This window comes from Canis lupus, chromosome 1 (assembly GCF_048164855.1).
Source record: "Canis lupus baileyi chromosome 1, mCanLup2.hap1, whole genome shotgun sequence".
Taxonomy (NCBI): Eukaryota; Metazoa; Chordata; class Mammalia; order Carnivora; family Canidae; genus Canis; species Canis lupus.
Window position 1 is genome coordinate 27796618 of NC_132838.1, and position 21531 is coordinate 27818148.

General features: G+C 41.1%; 2 protein-coding genes and 1 non-coding gene across 10 annotated transcripts in view; 1 reads left to right on the top strand and 2 right to left on the bottom strand.

Annotated features, from left to right (window-relative positions):
• Window positions 1-5754, top strand: part of TBPL1 (TATA-box binding protein like 1) — a 38385-nt gene extending 32631 nt beyond the window's left edge. For all 7 annotated transcript variants that reach the window (XM_072824254.1, XM_072824239.1, XM_072824268.1 and 4 more), the window contains 3 exons: window positions 2453-2556; window positions 2667-2761; window positions 5213-5754. In XM_072824254.1, coding sequence (XP_072680355.1) covers window positions 2453-2556; window positions 2667-2761; window positions 5213-5292 — 279 coding nt within the window. In that variant the 3' untranslated portion in view covers window positions 5293-5754. The remainder of the gene's footprint in view (window positions 1-2452; window positions 2557-2666; window positions 2762-5212) is intronic.
• The window catches only part of SLC2A12 (solute carrier family 2 member 12), an 83352-nt gene that overhangs the window by 20824 nt on the left and 40997 nt on the right, over window positions 1-21531 (bottom strand). Inside the window, exons 4-5 of one of the 2 annotated variants that reach the window (XM_072824219.1) lie at window positions 19315-19447; window positions 7483-9680 (exon numbers count right to left, since the gene is read on the bottom strand). In XM_072824219.1, coding sequence (XP_072680320.1) covers window positions 9527-9680; window positions 19315-19447 — 287 coding nt within the window. In that variant the 3' untranslated portion in view covers window positions 7483-9526. Of the gene's footprint in view, window positions 1-7482; window positions 9681-19314; window positions 19448-21531 lie in introns of those variants that run through there. The other variant, XM_072824220.1, reaches the window with a different exon arrangement.
• On the bottom strand, window positions 20914-21020 carry LOC140609133 (U6 spliceosomal RNA). Its single transcript, XR_012011084.1, has one exon. It is a non-coding gene; the product is annotated as a U6 spliceosomal RNA (small nuclear RNA).

Below are 21531 nucleotides of genomic sequence, written 5' to 3' on the forward strand. Positions count from 1 at the left end.
AAATCACACAGATACTCTTCTCATGATTGGCCTTTTTCTTACTGTCCTTCAGTACAAAAATTTCATAGTAAGCTCTCACCCATGTGTGTACTTGTAAATGATCCTGGCTTTTTCACTAACCCCTTCCTCATTGAGAGACTTGTTGCCTTACAAGTGAACTGCCTCTTCAACTCTTTAGGTTGTTCACTTCTCACCAAAAAAAATCTCATTTTTGATCATCTCAAGAGTGGTATGTTGGGATGATGAGTAGGGTGTAGGGCCCTATGTTTAAAAAGTTAAAGCGTATTTGTTTTTATTTATAGATAGGTATCACATAAATTATAAAGAAGAGAAAAGATATTAAAATGGAACTTGCAGGGACACCTGGGTGGCTCAGCAGTTGAGTGTCTGCCTTTGGCTTAGGGCGTGATCCCAGGGTCCTGGAATCCAGTCCCACATCAGGCTTCCTACATGGAGCCTGCTTCTCCCTCTGCCTGTGTCTCTCTCTCTCTCTGTCTCTCATGAATAAGTAAATAAAATCTTGAAAAAAAAAAAAAAAAAAAAAAGAATGGAACTTGCATAGATGTATGCATTGTACGGCTAAGAGTAAACAGTGTTCCTACATATTATGGTTAGTGAGAACATTACCATTATAACAGGGAATTGTAATTATTTAAAAATATGCAGAATTTATATAATCTGTGCTTTAGAAATAACTGTACATGATGTTGTAAGTTGAAAAGAATTGACATGAATAACTAATACCAACTACACACCTGTGTATAAGAACTCAGGAAAGGCTGTATTCTGTAAAATCAATCATAATGTATTTAAAATGACATAAATCCGGGACGCCTGGGTGGATCAGTGGTTGAGCATATGCCTTTGGCTCAGGGCATGATCCCGCCCTTGGGGAGCCTGCTTCTCCCTCTGCCTGTGTCTCTGCCTCTCCGTTTGTGTCTCTCAGGAATAAATAAAATCTTTAAAAAAATAAAATGACATAAATCCAAAACAAAATGCACATCATATGAAAAGGGACATTTATAAGATTGGTTTCCTGTGTCAAATCTGTGGTTTAGTCCACAAAAAGTAGACACTGGGTGGTGGGCTCTCACATGTAAAATGATACTCTTTGGCAGAGTATCAAGTCTGGCAGGTTAAGTTTATCAAGTATAATTTTATGGAGGCATAAATTTAAGTAAAAGTTAGTACATATTATGGACTTGTTATGTCACTTGCAAATGATGAGTAAATGAAAGAAAGGTAAAGATGAGCTGTGAGCCCCAAAGAGGTGGGCCCAAGCTGTGTGAAATTTGAATGAGTAGTGGTGGAAAGTTGAGTTTCTTTCTGACCTCTTCAGTCTTCATTGAGGTGGAACATGCTAGAAAGGCCTGGAAGTGCTGGTTGCTGCATGAGGAAAGAGGCGGTACTGAGAGTCTTGACTGATGGTGCTGCCACTTGAGACAGTTTTGTGACATTCATCAACTGCCTTATGCAAGTACTCTGCTGGAGAACTGTAGTTTGGGGACATTTCAAAACCTAAGATACAACCATTCAAGTTATTGGTAGGAGTGACTGAAGTAAGTTCCTTCTCAGCCTTGGAGCTTCTTGTCTTAGCATAACATTAGAAATGTTGAAAAAAATCCCAGTTACAAACACAGTCTTCTCACTCTGTCCCCCCAAAAGAAAACAAGCATCTCACTAAACTCACAGAAATATCATTTTATTCTATTGCATATAAGAAAATGTCTGACCTTGGAGCTCAGTGTATGCTCATTATTTATTGACTTTTAAGTGACAGCTTTTCCATTTTGACTCTTGAGAAGAACTCTGCTTTAATTTTTTTTCATCCGTCTTCTTTATCCTAGATTAAATATCTCATTTTAAGTATTAAGAAAATTAAACATAAGATTCAAAAGACCCTACGTGTTTTAATCCTGCAAATATCCTAGGTGTTGTTTAATTTTTTGAGGTTTTTGACCTTTGATTTCCCTTTAGAGTTGACTCTTTAACAACACAGGTTTGAACTGTGCAGATCCATGTACAGGCAGATTTTTTTTGAATAAGTATAGTATTACAATTGTATTTTCTCTTCCTTATGATTTTCTCTAGCTTTGTTGTAAGAATACAGTAGATTAAGATACAAAATATGTCTTAATTGGCTGTTTTATAGGTAAGACTTCCAGTCAACAGTAGGCTAGTAGTAGTTGAGTTTTGGGGGAGTCAGAAGTTATGCGTGGACATCTGACTGGCCAGCGATACTAATCCTTGTATTGTTCAAGAGTCAACTGTATGGTATTAAGAAATCACTGATAAAGTACAATATTGATGTTTAAGATGTACTTGTTCTTTCTTGCTCTTATTCTTAAGGATTGAAATAATGATTTACAATTGTTCTGATGAGCAGTTTTTTTTCTAATGAGTAATTTTTTTGTTTTAAAATAACTTATTGAGTCGTACTTCTCTCCTAAAGGTAATATTTACAGATTTTAAGGTCGTTAACGTTTTGGCAGTGTGTAACATGCCGTTTGAAATTCGTTTGCCAGAATTCACAAAGAACAATAGACCTCATGCCAGGTAGGTCTCTGAATAATCAAGACAACTTACCAAATTTATAATTACCTGTCAGCCTGTAAATATTTATATTAATTGTGATTTTTTTCTTTTTTTTTTTTTTTTTTTGGTAGTTATGAACCTGAACTTCATCCTGCTGTGTGCTATCGGATAAAATCTCTAAGAGCTACATTACAGATTTTTTCAACAGGGAGTATCACAGTAACAGGTATTTTATGGTATTGAAACCAAGCTTAAAAAAAAAAAAAAAAAGAAACCAAGCTTATCATCAGTTATGGTTTGAATGAGGTGCCTGTATCAAAATAGAAATAATGTCTCATTTGTCCACTTTAGTCACTTCTACTCCTCAAACCAGTCCCCTGACTTTTAACACTGTAGTTTAGCTTCCCCTATTTTTATCTACTACTTCAAAACTTTATATATGCTCCTTGGGATCTCTCTTCTTTCATTGATTATTATTATAGTGAGATTCATCCATATTATCCCATAATATAGTAGTTATAGATCATTCTTATTGCTGTATAATACACAGTATATGAATATATTGTCTGTAAGCATTTGGATAGTTTCCCGTTTGGAGCTATTAAGAATATTCTAATATATATTTTCATAGCATGATTTTTTAAAAATTTATGATGTCTTGCATTTAAAATATTCAAGAGAAACCCATTTTACAAACATCGTAAAGAGGTTTTACATAAGTAAAATATTCAAATATCATTGGTACCTATTTGTCATGTCTTACATGTATCTTTTCTGTATCTTTTGAGTCCTAAGTATTTGGAAGGGATGGTTTCATAAAACTAGTCATAGCATTAGCACACAGGATGGTTTTAAAGATATTGTGTTTATAAATTGTACAGAAACATCCCTTGGGAGTCTGGCCCAATTTTTGGCTAAGTTGAGTTCAGGAAAATTTCGTGGTGTTCCTGGATTTTTCTTTTTATTCCTTCAGTACTTAGAGGAAAATACACATTATTGACAACTTAAGACTCTCAACAAATAAGCTTAGTTTCGACTCATCCTATGGGTTTTCACATCTTCCTTGGAGACTTTTAAAGCCTCCTGCCAGCGTCATGCCTCAATATTAAAATGGAGGGATGAAGAACAAATCCATCTGTTCCCTTCTTTCAGCCATCTCTTTCTACATTTTGGAGCCCAGACTTCTGAGAAATCCCAAAGTCTGTTGATCAATAAGTCCCTACTAAGTATAGAGTTTACGATGCATAGGTAAAATCTGTATTTACTAAGTGAATAGATAATTAAACAACATAATAAACTGAAGGCAATCTGCTGGATTAATTAGTATACATTATATATTTATATCTGGAACATCCTGTGAAACATTAACAATTCAGTGAACAGATAATGAGTGGTTCCCATAGGCAGAGCACTATCCTATGGGAGGGAGGAGAAGGGAAATCAGGAAGGAGCAGACCCAGTTAACATGAGGTCAGTACCTTCATCACAGCAGGTACAATATATGTGTTTTCAGGATCTATGAAAAGAATTAATGTGTACTTGAGTGAAACCATTTTTTTACTCAATATAAGTTTTATGAAAATATTTTCATTGTCTTTTTATGTTTCTTTTTAGCTATTTAAATAGATTACATTTTTAAACAGTTATTCCTAGCATTATATGGATTAATTTATATATACTGTCACCTCCTTCCCACCTGTGTGTTTCCCTATTTACTGAGTAAGCTATGAAGATAAATGGGCAGATTATTAATAAACATGTGGTAGGTAGCGAGTACTAGTAGATCCAAGGGAGTTTTAGACCATGTAGTTAATAACAGCTCTCTGGCTTTCTAGTACTTTGGAAGCAGTTTTGTTTAACTTTACTGAGTTCCCCAGTACTCCTGTGAGCATAGGCAGTAGCTTGACCAAAAGCTAGACGACAGTGCCCAAAAGGATAGTGACCGGAATGTCTAGTGCCGTTCATCATCTCTTCCTCTAATTGGCATCCAACAGTGGTATTAGACATGATTTTTATCGGCACGGTCTTCACACTCATGCCCTAAAACGGGGTGAATAACATCATTTTGTGTTTCCGATTTCCTTTAATGGCTCAGAAAAAATTTTTTCTCTTGGCTTATATTATGACCTTATAATTATGTGAAGCGTAGACCTTTTTTTAAAGCAGTTAATCCAGGATGCCTGGGTAGCTCAGCGGTTGAGCATCTGCCTTCAGTTCAGGGCATGATCCCGGGATCTGGGATTGAGTCCCATATCAGGCTTCCTGTGTGGAGCCTGCTTCTCTTCCGCCTATGTCTCTGCCTCTCTCATGAATAAATAAATAAAATCTTTTTTTCTTTTTTTGATTTATTTATTTATTCATTCATTCATTCATTCATGAGAGACAGAGAGAGAGAGAAGGAGAGAGAGAGGCAGAGACACAGGCAGAGGGAGAAGCAGGCTCCATGCAGGGAGCCTGATGTGGGACTTGATCCCGGGACTCCAGGATCACACTCTGGGCTGAAGACAGGCGTTAAACCGCTGAGCCACCTGGGGATCGTCAATACATAAAATCGTAAAAAAAAAAAAAAAAAAAAAATTAAAGCAGTTAATCCAATGGTTTGAACTATGTGTTCAGTTCTGGGAAGCCCACATTCCTGGTGCTCTCCTCACCCCTTCCTCCATCGTGTTTGTTACAGGGCCCAACGTAAAGGCTGTTGCTACCGCTGTGGAACAGATCTACCCATTTGTGTTTGAAAGCAGGAAAGAAATTTTATAATCCATCACTCAACTGGTTAGAACCTAACTGAGCACCTTTTAAAACCTGCCGCACATTGGACTCAAAACAAAAGGAAAACTGGACCAACAGTAATTGAGGATATAGACTCTTATATTCATTCATGGCTGCAGTGTGAGCTCCAGGCCCTTTGGGTTTTATTTCAGACCTTGCTGTAATATAAAAAGGAAGTTTACAAGACATGACATTGCTGCTTTTACAAAAGGACATTCTATTTATTTTCGCAGTAATTCTCATGTCCCCGTAAGCAGAGCTGTCACAGTGTGCACTACCTTAAACTGTTTCGTTAGTGTCATTATTTTTTCCCAGTTTGAGCTAATGTGTTTTATTTGTGAATAGTCTTTTACATTTTTGTATGCTGAATATGGGCACCAAAGAACCTGTAAAAGTTATCTTTTTCAATTGAATGTGCACAAATAAAAGTTTGCAAAAGATCTCTCTTCATATCCATTCTGCAACTTTTATTCCCCATTTTCTATTTTAACAAAAATTGTATTCATAATTCTTTTTTTTCTTTTTAATCTATGCAAGCTTAGACTTTTGCTAAAGTGTGTTGGCTTCTTTTTGAAGTGTATTTTGTAAATATATGCCACATGTGTATAGTATCTTTTACTGCTCTGTTACCAAATATCGAATAGGAATTTTTTTCTTGCAGATTAGAAATAAAAATGTATATAAATTCTAGGGAGCAAACCAGAGTAGAACTTTATAGGTTAAGCATAATGTTTTCTGTTGCTAATTTAATATGATAGAAAATGTTAACTATCTTTTAAAAGTTACAGAAGTGTAGTTTTAAAAGGCAAGACCTTGTACCTACTACAAGATGGATATGAGAAAGAAGCTGTGATGGGTTGTACCTCATATGTGCTTTTGTTATTCTGGTAAGACTCAACTTTAGTTGTAGGACAGTAGTCATCTTAGGTTGGTGCTGAAGGCTATCCTAAGAGTTTTGTCAGAAGTTGATACATTGTGCTATTTTAACAAGAAGTGCCCACAAGCTGCCTCTGTGCCAACGGTATAATTATAATATAGTTCAACTTGAACTTGAAAGCCATTTTGCAAGATGTGTCTTTCCCCTTGCTATGTCTTATTTAATGGAGCTGAAGAGTGACTATTCAGTATCTGGGATTGCTCCTCTGAAAGTTACAATAAATATGCATTTGTGAAACTTTGGCCCTCTGGCTCACCCCCAAGCCTGGGGGCAGTCATACCGGATCAGGCTGCACTTGTGCTACCACTTGGGATTAGGAGTTTTGCATAAGCAACAATAATTTCACTTAGAAATAGAGCTAAGTGGAGAGTCCAATTAGCTTCTTAGTAGTAACTTCATAGAGACAAGATTCCAACACCATCTTCCACTAAAACTTGGATTTCCAAAATGTTTTGAAAGTTTCATGAAAAATTGCGACATCTTGTCCTCCATATTCTAGTTCATTTTTCTTACCATATTATAAAGTCTTCCAAACCTAGCTACATACTGCACTGACCAACATACATTATTTTATACTTCTTTTTATCTTTTCTCTCAATGCCTTTCCCTACTGTGCCTCTCACACTTAAGTCAGGGGGGCAAAGGCTAACTTTTATATTTTCTTCCTTGTGAAAGATTTAATTGTGGTTTTCAAACTTCTCTTTCTCTCTCACTCACTCTTTTTTTCTACATTATGTTTATTTGTTTCATCTTAAGATCCAGTAGGATAGGATAAACCTCATAAAATATAGAGGAGGAGACAGTTCAGTAAAGAAGTCACAGGTTCTGGGCAGACTACTTTTAAAAATTGAGGTTTTCCACTTAGCTTTAACTAACAGTATTAAGTGACCTGTTTTGTAACATTTACAAAAAAAAAAAAAAATACAGGAAAGGGTCAGAAAACATCATTATATGGCCAACGTGCAGATCCAGATGTTGTAATATTTTCAGTATTCAAGTGACTTGAAAAGTAGGTAGATCAGTAGCTCATCAAAATGCTTTCTCAGAAGAGAAGAAGAAAGACAATCTAACCAGTTCAGGTTTCAGGGCTGCCATGTGAGCATCACCTGGCAAAGTGTCATGGATAACCCTCTAAACTTAACAAAGCTGGTAAGAATGAGCGTGTCTGATGTCTTCTGCTGGCTCTTCACAAGTGCTGTAAATTTTTTTATAAATAAAAACTGTGAATATATACACACAAATTGTAAGTATTCCCCCTTTTTTTTTTATTTTTGAAAATCAAAGAGCTCTGATTAGAGAGAGGCGTACTGGGTAAAAATTTGAAGACAGAATAAATTTAGTTACAGACTCAGGATAATAAAAGAAAAATATTAGAGTGTTTAAGATACTGAAGTTGAAATCACTAGTGATAAACCTCCTAAAGGTTATGAACAGTTTCCTACCCATTTAGGATGAAGGGCTAAAACAAGAAATTGGTAATGTGTATATACGGTGTTTGAACTTCGAAGGAAACCTGTAACAGTTTTGTTAAATATCTCACAATCTGTGATGCTTGACAAAAAAAAATCATATCAATTACCTATCTTGATTTTTAAAGAATAACCTTGGCATATAATTCCACTGAGGATTCATCATAAATTTCTTAAACTGATCCTCTACAGAAGAGACTTTTCCTTCTCCTTCCAAAATAAAAAACGAAAAACTTGTCCTCACTTGCATAGGAAATGTGCTGTGGTACAAATACGATCTCACATCTCCCTACCTGGTAGCTTTCCCTGCCAGTTTTCATTATATAATACATTTCAGAATCAGCACTTTCCGTCATTCTCCGGAGTCTCTGTGATTACACTGTCCCTATTCCTTACATAGATTTATAGGCTTTCCACTTTGTTGTAGGGGAATTACTAGATCATACACCCTTTTATCAAACTGGAACAGTTCGTTAGGGGCCAATAGGAAGGTTCCAATCTAAACAGGGTTTTGGCTCTTAGGATTCTTCTTCAGGCCAATCATAATGTTTTATTCTTTTTCAAGTTAGGTTGTTCATGTAAGTTTTTGTGTGCCTCCCATAGCTTATAATAGTAATTTAAGGGGTTACTACTTAAGTAGATTGAGATTCTTTATTGTAGATTTTCTGTCATCTCCAAAGTGGTAAAATGCCTCACCAAGTCCTAATATTCAACTGGAGAAATGCTGAAGAGAGCAATTCATTGTTGTGTGGGGAAAAACCCAAGTTTCTGGTACCCTTGGTGACCTCCGTTTCATCATAGAGAAGAACAATAGTGAGGGAACTGTCCTGATGTCTGAGTGTCACTCACTACATCTGCAGTCATCTGGAAGTCAGCATCAGTTACAGCCAGTATGCTGTAACCTGAGGTAGTGATATTCCTGAGGAGTGCAAACAATTGCAGGAAACCAATGGATCGCCATTAAGCCATTAAGAAAGCCTTATAAAGAGTTTTAGAAGTTTGACCTAGTAACTCAAACCTAATTGATTATAGAGATTTGGATCAATAACCTAATGGCCTGAGTCCTTTTCTAATGTTTTACTAACAGGCACTACTAAATAAAAATGGTCCCAGGATTTGGAAATTGTCCTTTCTGTTCATATTTTTTTAAATGGATGGGAAAATGTTTATTTTTCTCAACTATTGCGGAATTGTTTCTTTTTTAACATTTTATATATATAATTCATAAAACAGTATTTTGCGTTACACCGTAGTTCATAATTCATAAAAATAAGCTGCATAATCTTTGTACTTGTTGAACTATAATTAGGAATTATCACTGATTCCTAGCCAGAATCCTATCCTAATCTAGAACACAGGTGCAATTATCCATGTTGTGTCCTATTTCTTTTTTACAGAGGCCCAATACAAGTACTGTCTTAGTGGGCAAAAAACTAAGCTTGTGTTCAAGCCATGTATGTGTCTGAATAATAAAGCTGCAACTGGCCTCTGTACATACAAACCTTAAGGCAAAAGTTGATCGCGTTACTAGTTCATAGTTTTTCAAAGGCTGCTCTGTGAAAAAGGTGAAAAGTGTTGAACTAGCCAGTATTTTTTTCACCTGGTATCCTACACAGAGTAAGAAAGAGACCACTTGGGATCTTATACCTCGTTTACCTTTTGAGAGGTGGAGGTTAAAGTTTGTCTTTATAGTTTCAGGGTGTCTCTTTAAAACTAGCTTCGTGACACTAAGGAGAAAAACATGGGAGTAGGCAACGTGTATCAGTACAAAGACACCCTTCTAATTGTTCTTGTACTTTGTCAACATTTGAGGCCACTAGGTCTCTGGAGAAAGCTGCCTCGGTTGCCCCCTACCACAGAGCTTTTGACACTCCAAGAGCTGCTCTTGGGGTTTTCTTTTCTGAAGCTGTTTTGGCACTAATTCCTCTTGATGATGACTCATAAAACAAATGTTGTTTTTCACATAGTTCCTGAAAGAGAAAGAGGCACTAATGAAAATGTCATTCTTAGTTTATAGTACTTAGGGGGGAAAAAAAAGGTACAGGCTATTTTTTTTTTTTTTTATTGCTTTGAGACCTTAATATTTTAGCTGAGCCAAAAAGACATTTCTATTGCAAAGCCTTGATGTGTCATGAAATTCACTATACCACCGAACTTTGGTCAATCTCATGCAAAGCGTAAGGTGAGGAGGGTGACTTCGCAGAATACCATCAAGGCATTCCTATCCGCAGAGTCCAAGGACAGGATGACATAGAACTAATGGAGATAATATCCCAGAGCCCATTTTATTTTTTCCTCTTCTCAAACTAGCAATATGCCAGTATTTATGCGTACATTGTCTGCCTTCGCCATTATCAACTTTCTACTGCATCAAATTCTTTTCTACAGCATTATTCCCATCAGTATAAAGTATGCCCTAGTATTTTTATTTAAAAACAAAGTAAGGTCATCTCTGAACCTCCTCCTTCAAAAAAATTTTCCTGTAATTTAAGCAGTTACTCAAGTGGCCACAATGTGCCTGGTACTACGGCAGGTACTGAGAGTGGATGTGGACTCCTGCTTTCAAGGAACTTACCTCTTAATAAAGGACACAAGTGCATAAGCATATAATTTCAAGTCGTAAAAGTGAGAAAAGTAAACAGAGGAAAAAATAATGAAAATAGTCGGGTGGGAGATGACTGCATCATACCGCTGGCATCACTCAGGGAACGTTTGGTCGGAAACTGACAAGGAGGAAGCCCCGTGAAGAACCGGAAGCACCGTGTGTACAGAGCGAGCATGGCTAGTACAGAAATGAGCAGTGCGATTAGAGCGGTAGCTGGCGGCCATCGAAGTATGCATTTTATTCGAAATGTAATTTGAACCACAGGACTTGGGGCTGAAGAGTGATATTTTTTCAAAGATCAACTGCTGTATCGAGGATAGACCCTAGAGGGCAGGGGCTGGAAGACCAATTTAGAGGTTAATCTAGTTCAGGTCAAAGATGGTAGGGACTGAGCATGGTACTGGTTGAAAATGTCAGATTCGTGGTATGTTTTGTTAACAGATGTAACGAGACTTAGGATAGAGGTGGGCTTTATCATGGATGAATCCTAGGTGTCTGGCCTGAGGAGCCCCTCCCACCACCCCCAAGCAGAAGGCCTGTGGAGGAACAGGACGGAGAATCCAGGGTTCTGTGTAGGTCCTTTTAAGCGGGAGATGCTTACCAATGATGTAAAATAAGCAGATCTGGAAAGTGGAAAGTCAGGTCAAAGGTCAAAACCTAGAGGTACACATTTGGGAATCATCACTTTGGCTTATAATGCCTTAGGGACAGATCTAAGAAGTGAATATAGACAATACAGGCACAGCTCTAAGGACGGAGTCCTGGGCACTACTGTACTTAGTGTAGAGGAGGAGGAGGAAGCGAAAGATACCAGAGTGACTGATGAGGTAGGAGGAAAAGCAGAGAAGTGTGATATTCCAGAAGACAAGTGAAAACAAATGTTTGAAAGTAGGGAGTATGAGGAACTGGGCGGGTGCTCCGGGGAAGTCAAGTAACAGGGACTGAGGTGTGTAACGTGGAGGTCATAAGTAGCCTCAGCAGAAGGAAAATGAGAAAGTCTGAGCGGAGTTTAAGAAAGAGTAGGCGGTGAGGACACGGAGACGACACAGCGGACTCGCCGTGGAGAATGAGAAGCAAGCGGGGGAGAGTTCAGCACCTGGAGGGAACCTGGGTCTAGAGGCGTGATAGGCTCGTGGAAGGGGAGGGTGGGTGGCGGACAGAGAGCTGGCCTCTGCGGGAAGACAGGCCGGGACATGCAGGAGGGCGGGCTACCGAGGCGACGGCGACGGCGACGGCGTGGAGGCTGCCCGGGCCTCCCCAGCCTCCGTTTCCGTGTCAGTGAACTGAAAAGGCGAGCCCGGAAGGGGTGCGGGGCTCGAGCAGGGTCAGCTGTGAAGGAGCCGTCCTGGAGAGGAGGGAGGTCAGTCCCGGGCAATGTGGCTTGCTTGCGGGACATTCCCGCAGACCTACTACGGGAGACTTAGTTCGAAAGTCGAAAACCAGGCAGTCCGCGCAGTTGTGTGTTTTCTTCAGCCACATTCAGCCCCGCGGGTGCAGGGGTAAAATAAGCAAAGAAATAGTTGAATCAGCGTTAGGTTGTGCCTGAATGAAGGAGGCAAGAAGGCAGGGTAAAGGGGGCGGTGGTGGTCCCGGGGTCTGAGCAGAGCAAGTGAGGACGTGGCTGCTCAGCGGATTCTAGGTCACGGCCAGGCCGAAGATTGGCCAAAGTGCAGCTACTCGAGAGGGTGAGCTGGAAAGCGGAGGGTGAGCAGAAGTGACGTCGGAGGATATGACCATCCTGTTTGCTCCCCTTCCTGGCAGAACTCCAAAGTGGATGGTAGCCGACTTCCTCACTTCAGGAACTTCCTGTCTCTCCTCAAGCCTCAGTCTTTCTGTCCTCTCACTCCACTGAGACTGTGCCTGACAGACCTGCCTCACCTCTCTCTTGGTACCTGACCTCTCCAGAGCATTCGGCACCACCTGGTCCCACCTTCCTAGAACACTTCTTTTGGCCTCAGTGATACCATGGTCTCCTGGCCTTGCTCCAAACTCACTGTCACCTCCTCTGCTTGATCGCCAGATGTTGGATTAACCCAGGGCTTGGTCCTGGACCTCATTCCCTTCTCTCTACTCTCTGACTAGATGTCATCTACTCCACAACCTAAACACTGCCTACAAAGTCATGGCCTCCACAGTCTGACCCTATCCCTGAGGGTCTCCAGCATCTCAGACTTGTTATATATCCAGTGGCTGACTCATGGTACATCTACCTGATGCCTAATGGACATCTCAAAATGAATGGATCTAAAACATCTCTCCATCCCTGAAACCTAGGTCTCTTTCTGGCTGCCTTATCTTAACCAGCCATGCAATTTCTCAAGCTAAAAATTCAAGTGTCATCTTAACGACTTCATTGCCTTACTCTTATATTGAAGTCATTCATTCATTCGTTGAATAACTTTATTGGAGATCAATAAGCCAGTAAGGCTGATAGAGAAGTGGTCTGAGAACTAAGTCTTAGGGCATGAAATCTTTAAAATAGTGGCTTTCCAAGATGGAACCAGCAGATGTTGACAGAGTGGCTGATAGCAGACAACCAGGAGGCAGGTCCCCAAAGGCAGGGAAGGAATTATTTCAGGAAGGAGGGCATGCTCACCTCGGTCCAGATCTGGAGATGGTCGCCATGCTAGCCATTAAGATGAAGAATGAGCATTGACCCCTGGGTTTGGCAATATAGCAGTAAGTGGGATGTTAGAAAGATCAATTTCACTAGAGTGGGGGCCATTAAAGTCTCACTGGAGCAGGTTCATGAGAGAATGGGAAAAGAGGAACTGATGCCCATGTATATTCATTCTAGAACTTTGCTATAAATGGTAGCAGAGAAACAGCATAAGTTAAAGAGGAAAATGGAATTAAGACCATCTTTTTTTTAGATGGGGGAAAAAAATCATACAAGGTTTCCATGCTGGGGAGAAGTTGAGATCCAGTTAGGTAAAATGTGCGTGACACAGGGGTGAGCAGAGAAAACTGTTGGAGAATTGATGAGAGCATAACATAGGAATGATGGAGCTAAGAGAGAGAACCCAGAGGGATGATGGTGTATTTAGATACAAACACTAGTGTGTGGGTTGGTGTGTAAGGTTATGGAAATGTGTCCATTCCCTCCACGAAGCCAGATACAAGGCCAGCAGTGGGAGTGAGCAGGGCAAAGGAAGGGGGTAGGTTTCCAGAGAGAGAAAGTGGTATGGAGCAGTTGTCTGGGAGACAGGCAGTTAGCAGGCACCCCCAACAATCCTGATTTAAAATGAGAAAAACCCAACACTGTGTTTATGTGCTTTCTCAGCCACGTTCACTGTGTGGCTGCAGAGGCTCACTCGGCACACCTCAAAATGTGAATCAGCTCGCACCACTCCCTGCTAAGATATTTTAGTTGCTTCCCATTGCACTTAGAATGAAATCCAAGGGGCACCTGGGTGGCTTAGTGTGGCAAGTGTCTGCCGCTCTTCCCTCTCCCTCTGCCCTCCCCCTTCTCCTGCTGTCTCTTGATCTCTCTCTCTCTCTCTCTCTCTCTCAAATAGATAAATAAAATCTTAAAAAAGAAAGAATGAAATCCAAACTTTCTAGGCCTGCAGGGCTCTGCACGCTAGTCTCCACTGACTTCCTAACTAAATCTCACAGATTCCTTGCTGTTCCTGGAACAACAACAGGTCAAGTGTGTTTCGGACTAGCCTTTGCACTAGCTGTTCTCTCCATCCCAATTCTCCTTTCCCTATCTTTGCTGGCTCCTTATTATCATCCGGATTTTATCTTAAACGTTACCTCTCAGAATCACATTCTTAGATCACCCACACAAAAGTAGCCCCCAAATCACTCCCTGTCTTATCATCGGGTGTTTTAATTCTCGAGGCATTTTTGCTCTCTGAGTAATGTCAGACCTTGAACAGTGGGTGCCTGGCACATAGTAGATGTTCAGGAAATATTCATGGAACAAGTGAGTTTGGGTGAAAGAAGGAATGAATGCCCACATACAATAAGCCATAGAAGTGAAAGCTAAACTAAGTCTCAGAACTAAAATATTTTCAAAACAGTAACTTGTTCATTTTCTCTCTGTTTCCACTTAAACGGAGAAGCATACAAGTCACAGCTGAAATAGCAAATATGGCAAACATCCCATTTTGAGTTTGTAGCTGGCAGGGCAGAAGCTCGAAATAAACTCCTTTCAAATTACATTATTGCTGAAATCTTTTCTGACCTCTCAGCTGAGTCACTGTTTATTTTATAAGAAACCTAACAACCTTGGAAGAATATTTGTTTTCTCAGCCTTGCAGAAATGGAAGTACAAGAACCCGTCGCCAAACGTGAGAAAGAAAGGAAAATGTCAAGCAGCGTATAGTACCAACTTCGAAGTTGATTTCACACTAGAAATCGTTCCCTTTCTCCCTCCTCAGACAGTTGTTAGGATATACTCGCCAGGACTCTCTTTGCCTGGTGACAAAACTGGATTCACTCTCTTCATTAACTTCTAAATTTGAGAAGACTTCCCTGAACACTGCCAGCGAGCTCACCTCCGCTCGGCGCGGGCACCGACTTGGCTGCTTGGACAACTTCTCGATACTGCCATGTCGTTCAGCTTCTTGTGTATTTTTGTCTCTGACATTTCCCTCCGGGGAACCTTGTTTTAACATACACATTCTACACATGCTTTGGCCAGTTGACACCATTCAGGCTGCTCACATTTTCATTTTAAAAGCCTTTGCCAACCTGCTGCTTCAAGCTGAGACAACCCTAGACCCTGCAGCACTAGAGGAATAGGAGCCAAGGTTTCCTCTCTGCCCTCACAACACGCCTGGCAGGTGCCTTCACTGCTGCTGGGAGTTACACCTGCAGGATTATGTTGCCCCCTTATCTTTTCTCTATATTGGACCTCCTATCTACTCCTGTTCTTCAAAACCCAGCACTCATGTGGTCTGTCTAGGGTTGCCAGTAGTTTGGCTTTTGTGCTTCCCTTACTTTGCAGTTTACAACTTGAGGTTTTATGGGATTGCAGTTTACAACTTGGGATTTATGACTCCAACGAGTGCATGACTCAACAGTAAACGAAATGTGATTCTTTCAAAAACATTTCATAACTCAGAGTTTTACTAATTTAGACAGATGCCTTCCCCACCCCGATTCTGAATAAATTTTGCTGCATTTTAGATAGCCAAATCATAGGTTGCTAGGGAATGCCTTATTCTAGGTGTCTACTAGATATAAAGATGGGCTTTTCTTAAGTTTTGTCCTCAAGTTTTTATTTGGTTTGCAACCTGATACATTCCGACAGCCCCACATGAAAAACCGATCTAAAAGATTCTTAACCTTAACTCATCCAGACTATCCATTCCACTTTCAAGTTAGGCTTTTTAAAAAAGAATTCAATCAAGAGCAATGACAGAGTAGGTCCTTAGTTTTGTTCAGCTCATTCATAATTGCTTTCTCCCTGCCTCCACATTGTAGTTAGTGTTGTTCACAAGAATTTTAACAAACCTTTATTTTTAAAGGCATTTCACTCCCCCAACTAATAAACAGATAGTTTAAAAGTGCATACAATGCACAAGGTGGACCCGAGAAAGATCCCAATTGTCTCCTTTTCCCCTCAATCATCTTTTCCAGTCCAGCTCCATGTAGCTTCACCCCATCCCTGCATGCCATCCAGCCCCCATAGTCTCCTTTTTTTTTTTTTTTAAGATTTTATTTATTTATTCATGAGAGACACACAGAGAAAGGCAGAGACACAGGCAGAGGGAGAAGCAGGCTCCATGCAGGAAGCCTGATGCGGGACTTGACACCGGGCCTCCAGGATCACGCCTTGAGCCGAAGGCAGGCGTTAAACCACTGAGCCACCCAGGGATCCCCCTAGCCCGATCGTCTTCTATATGATTTCTTCAATACACTCCCATGGGTCTCCCTCATTCAGCAGCACCCCCTTCCCCTCTCTATATTTTGCTGAAGTCTTCCTTTGAAAATCGGGTAACTTTTCTCCCTTGCTCTATTGTTTTAAACATGCCCTGCTGCCCTCAGCATAAAATCCAAACTGTTAAAAAAAAAAAAAAATCCAAACTGTTTACCAAGATGGACGAGACCCTTCCTTCTCTGCCCTTTGCTCTGGACTCATCTCTCAATCCCCAACCTGGAATCTGCCCTCTTCATATCACACCAGTGAGTATACTGTCCTCTACGTGTGCGTCTTCTCTGACTCCCACATACTCCTCTCTGCCCAGATAACTCCTTCAGGATTCTGCTATGGTATTACCTCTTTCAGGAAGATCTTATAAATGAAATCCTCCAATACATGAGATTTTCCTTTGTGTTTGCCAACAATGGTAAATATTTGCAATGGTCTGTTTTCTTACCTATCTCTCAAAGTAAAGAAGCTATGCATCCTTGGTCTCCTATATCCTCAGTTCTTTCCTAGTACAGTGTCCAGTGCCCAGGAGGTAGTCAGACAAGAGTTGAATAAATAATATCTGAAGTGGAGGAAGGGAGTAGTGTGGTACAGCCAGTATGTCTCTCCTATGGACCACATACCTGTTCCTCCTCCCATTGCATAGGATGTATTAGACCATAAATTAAATTACATCCTGTGACCCATGGATCAAAACTTGTGCTTCATACCGTTACCCGCAATCTAATCCCCACACACAATGAGTTCAGCATTGGCCTTGCTCACAAGTTATCAAATGAATCAGTGGATACTTTTAAATCACCTGCTGGGAATCAGTATTATGCTAGGCACGGTATAGAGGTTCCATACGAAGGATAATAGGCAGAGGCCATTCCTGGAAACCAAAACTTTATAATTTAGTTAAGGAGGTGAAACCACTAGGGTTTTAGCTAAGCAGTATAGAAGAAAATGGGACTGGAAAATGTTAAAAATCCAGGAAAGGAATGTTCTCCAGGACTAAGCTTATGCAGGGCTTCAAAGATGAGGATTTGCATCATCTTTTAAGGCATAAGGATGTCAGGTTAAATCTTCAATGATAACTCTATGTAGGAATAGAAGCAGAGATAAAGAGATAAGTGCCAGTGAAGTAGGAGGGATTCTAGGGAAGAAAATTGTTTCATAGGAGCTAAAAGAGGATTTCAAGATAGAGTAGGTGTGGTGGAGTAAATGTGATTTAAAAAAAAAAATTCTGTGTCCTTCATCTCATCAAGAGATTAAGTCAGTTTGTATACCCCTTGATTCTGGGCTGTAGAATGTACTTGTAGGATGTGAGAAAGTAACGGGGGTACTGCGGTGTGACTTCTAGAACATACACTTTACAGAGCCTAATAGCTCCTGCTCCCATGCCTTGGAAGGCTGCCCTGAGTCTGCCACATGAGGAAGCCACATGAGCCTGCTGGAGGCCAAGGCAGCACATGGACAAGAGAAGCTCCCCACTGAGCAGCATCAGTCTCATCCACGCAGGTGAGGCTCTCATACTGCCCAGTCCAACTGTCTCTCCCACCCACGTAGGCGCATGAGCGCACCCAGAGGTAACAAGCGTGGTTACCAAAGAATCCTGGGGAATGGGGGCAGTAGTGTATTTTAAGCGGTGACGTTTGGGGATGGTGCGTCACACCTAAACAGACAACCAGTGTGAAACAGGTGACAGGGCAGAATGAGAGAGGAAGAATGACCACTGGATTTGGAGGTCTTCCGTGTCCTGGCATCTGTGTCCCGTAAAAGGCCTTAAAGCTGAATCAAGCTTCCAGATGAATGCATAGAGTCACCAAGGCCTGAGGCTGTTGGTTATTTGAATCCTGTATCTGTAATTAATAGTCTCGTTCAGATTCTGTGCTCTCCAAGAAATCTCGTCAGTTGGCTTCAGCTTGCATAGAGCCAAGCAATGTGCGGATCAGGCCAAGGGGATGGCCAGCCTTCCTGACAATTATATTTCCTTGTAAATAAATAATTTTCATTTTCATTGTATTTTTAAGAAACAGGGATTTATCTATAATTAAAAATTGACCCTACAATTTGATATTTAACTTACAGCTTGAATTAAGAGAAAAGTCTTGCTGCTTGTTAACGTGAAATATCTTAAAACTGCAAACCACCCAAAAGTGTGTAAAATATACAAAGTGAAAGTTTTCCAAATCCCACTATAAATAAATATGCACATGTATAGCTACCATCGAATCACCTCTCAGGTTTATTCTTCCCTCAGATAAACGCTGAAGAATCGCTGTGCCCACAGTTCCTGTAGCAATCATACATTTCTCTCTAGTGAACTGAAGGTATTTTTAGAAGAAATTCACAAACTATGAATAAGTAGTACTCTCCCATTGCATTAAAATGTTAGAGCGACTACCCCTACATGTTCAAGCATAATGATTTAACCCTAGGAAGAAGAACAAGTTTCCCTTCATTCTCTGCCTCTGTGTACCGCCTCCTTCCCCGCAGTTCAGCAGTTAGAGCTCTCTGAGTTCCGTTACCAAGAGGACGAGTTTTCTAGAGCCCACATCTAAGTTAAGCTGTTTAAACAATCTCTCTGTGTAAAATGTATTGGACCAGTTTCCAGATGCTACCCATAGGAGAAACTTTTCCTTAGCTCATTTTGATTATGCCATATTTGGAATAATTGCAGTGACTTAAACCCAAGGGTATTCCTGATAATCACAGCCTTAGCTGGTGTTTAGGGTTTACAGACAACCTACACGTGTGATAGAGGTAGAAGCTCATGGCTCTGGCACAAGCTGTGCAAGACATTCCAAGACTTACCTGCAACCCCAAACAAACAAACAAACAAAAAACCCTCCTGCTTGGGGAACCTAGAGAGACGAGAGGGGTTCTTTAAACATTACTGAAAAGAGCTTTGAGAGGTTCACCTGTTAGAAAGCACCGGTTTTTCTCATTCCTTAGCTTAGTCACCCAGATTCAACACGGGGCATAAAAACTGGATTTGTGTTTTGAGAGAGTTTCTCAACAAAGGTAATATCTTGAAATAATTTCAGATGTCGGATCATTGTTCAGTTGTATATAAAAGCTGCATTTTTTGACCAGAGCGTCGTTCAGAGAGCACGCACATAATACTTACGCTTTTGCCAGCTCCACTGATATTTGTTCCAAAGAGCATCCCTTTGTCTCAGGTATAAACACAACAACAAAAACCAGGGATGCTAAGCTCATGATTGTATATATAAAGCACACCCACGGCAAGCCAATGAGATCTACAAAGGACAAAAGAGACCGATTAAAAATGTGCTTTGTGTTGCTTTGACCCCATTTGTGGACAGCTGCTTCTTAGGGCATGTATAAAAACCTGTGATTTTCTTTCTTTTTTTTTTTAATATGTTATTTATTTATTCATGAGCGATCCAGAGAGAAAGAGGCAGAGACACAGGTAGAGGGAGAAGCAGGCTCCATGCAGGGAGCCGGACGCGGGACTCGATCTCGAGGCTCCAGGATCATGCCCTGGGCCAAAGGCAAGCGCTAAACCGCTGAGCCACCCGGGGCTGCCCCAAAACCTGTGATTTTCAAACATGGTGGTCGTATCCTGGAAACAGCAACCACAAATTAAAGATATGTCCAACCTCTGGAAGTCTCCTTTTTACAAACTACTCCAGCTTTCTCTGTTCAAGCCTTGTGACTATCACAATTTAAACCCAATGCCATCTTCTTGGTGAGGCTGCTTTTCTTTTCCAAAATGGCAAGATCATGCTCATTGAAAAAAAAAAAATTAAAAAAAAAAAAAAAGACCTCAAATGACAGAGAAACCTAGAAAGCAGAAGGTAAACTATCTCTTCTGGCTCCTCGGCCTCACATTCCTTCCTAGCTGGTGGGCGTTTTTAAAGGCAGGTGCACAGACGCGCTTTTCTTGAAATGAGCTCACGCTTCTTCACCCTGATTCAAATAAATCATTTATGGTGGCAGCGTTTCCTTTCAGCCGAAAGGACACCAGCCTGAGCAGAAGCGGGAGGACGCAACGGGCAGCGCGACAGCGCGGCGTTCATTCAAGCCCCGTCCCGCTGGGCTTCTCTTGGGGCTGGCAGTCTTTTGCCCAAGTGAGTGCCTAATAAGGTGCTTGTAGCAAGGGTTCTCCTTCCCTCTCTGGGACAGAAACCCAGAATATAGAAAGGGGAGGATAAAACCAAAAAACCAAAAAACCCTACAACCAAAGGTCATTTCATGGAACTTGTCCTGTTTGAGTACTTTCAGTAACGGGGAGCTCACCCCTTTCAGAGACTCTCAGTGCGTGGTGGGCTGCCCTTACCCCTTACAGAGGCCTTCCTCACCCATCCTGAAGTCTAAGTGTCCCTTTCAGGAGCCTCCACTCTGAGGTTGTGCCTCGCTCCCTGGGTCCATTCTCCATCCCTTCATACCAGCACCACAGCTGTGCACATCCCTGCCTGCACCCCTACCGCTCTCCTGGACATCTCCTTGCCCCAAACACCCTGAACTCTTGCAGCCTGAGGTGAACTTTTGCAACCGTTCTGCACAGACCACAGGTTGCATAGCTTCCAGGTGCCCTCCCACGATGGACACATGGCAACCCTCTTACAATATTTAAGCAATCTTCTTAAAACACTTTACTCAGAGCTGAGCTCGATCCAGCTGTATCATGACCACTGCCCAGTGAATTGGTTTCCCCAGAACACTCTGCTTTTTTTTTTTTTTTTTTTTTTTTTACTGCAGCAAAAATATGGAACGCTTCACGAAATTGCGTGTCATCCTTGCGCAGGGGCCATGCTAATCTTCTCTGTATCGTTCCAATTTTAGTATATGTGCTGCCGAAGCGATCACAACACTCTGCTTTTATGGACATTGCTGAAGTCACACTAAAAGGGCTGGTGTCCAAGGGCTTGCTGCCAAGCAGAACCCTTACTTACCTCTTTTACTTGGAAAACTGATTTTTGAAAGTAACTACAGGTTTCCCCGCTCTTGGACAAGTTTGCATTATGCCACTTTGCTTTTCTGAAAGATCTACGTTAGTACCCAATTTTGCTAAAGGAGAGAAATCCAAAGAGGATTTTCGCTCTTAGGAACTGGTAGCTACTTCTCTGCTTCAAGCCGTCTTGGCTTATGAAAGATTTCCTAGAGACGCTCTAGTTTCAAATAGTGGGAGAAACCTGTATTGAATTTCAAGCTTAGGGCAGCCCGGGGCGCTCGGCGGTTTAGCGCTGTCTTCTGCCCAGGGCGAGATCCTGGAGACCCAGGATCGAGTCCCACGTCAGGCTCCCTGCATGGAGCCTGCTTCTCCCTCCCTCTGCCTGTGCCTCTGCCTCTCTCTGTGTGTGTGTGTCTCTCAGGAATA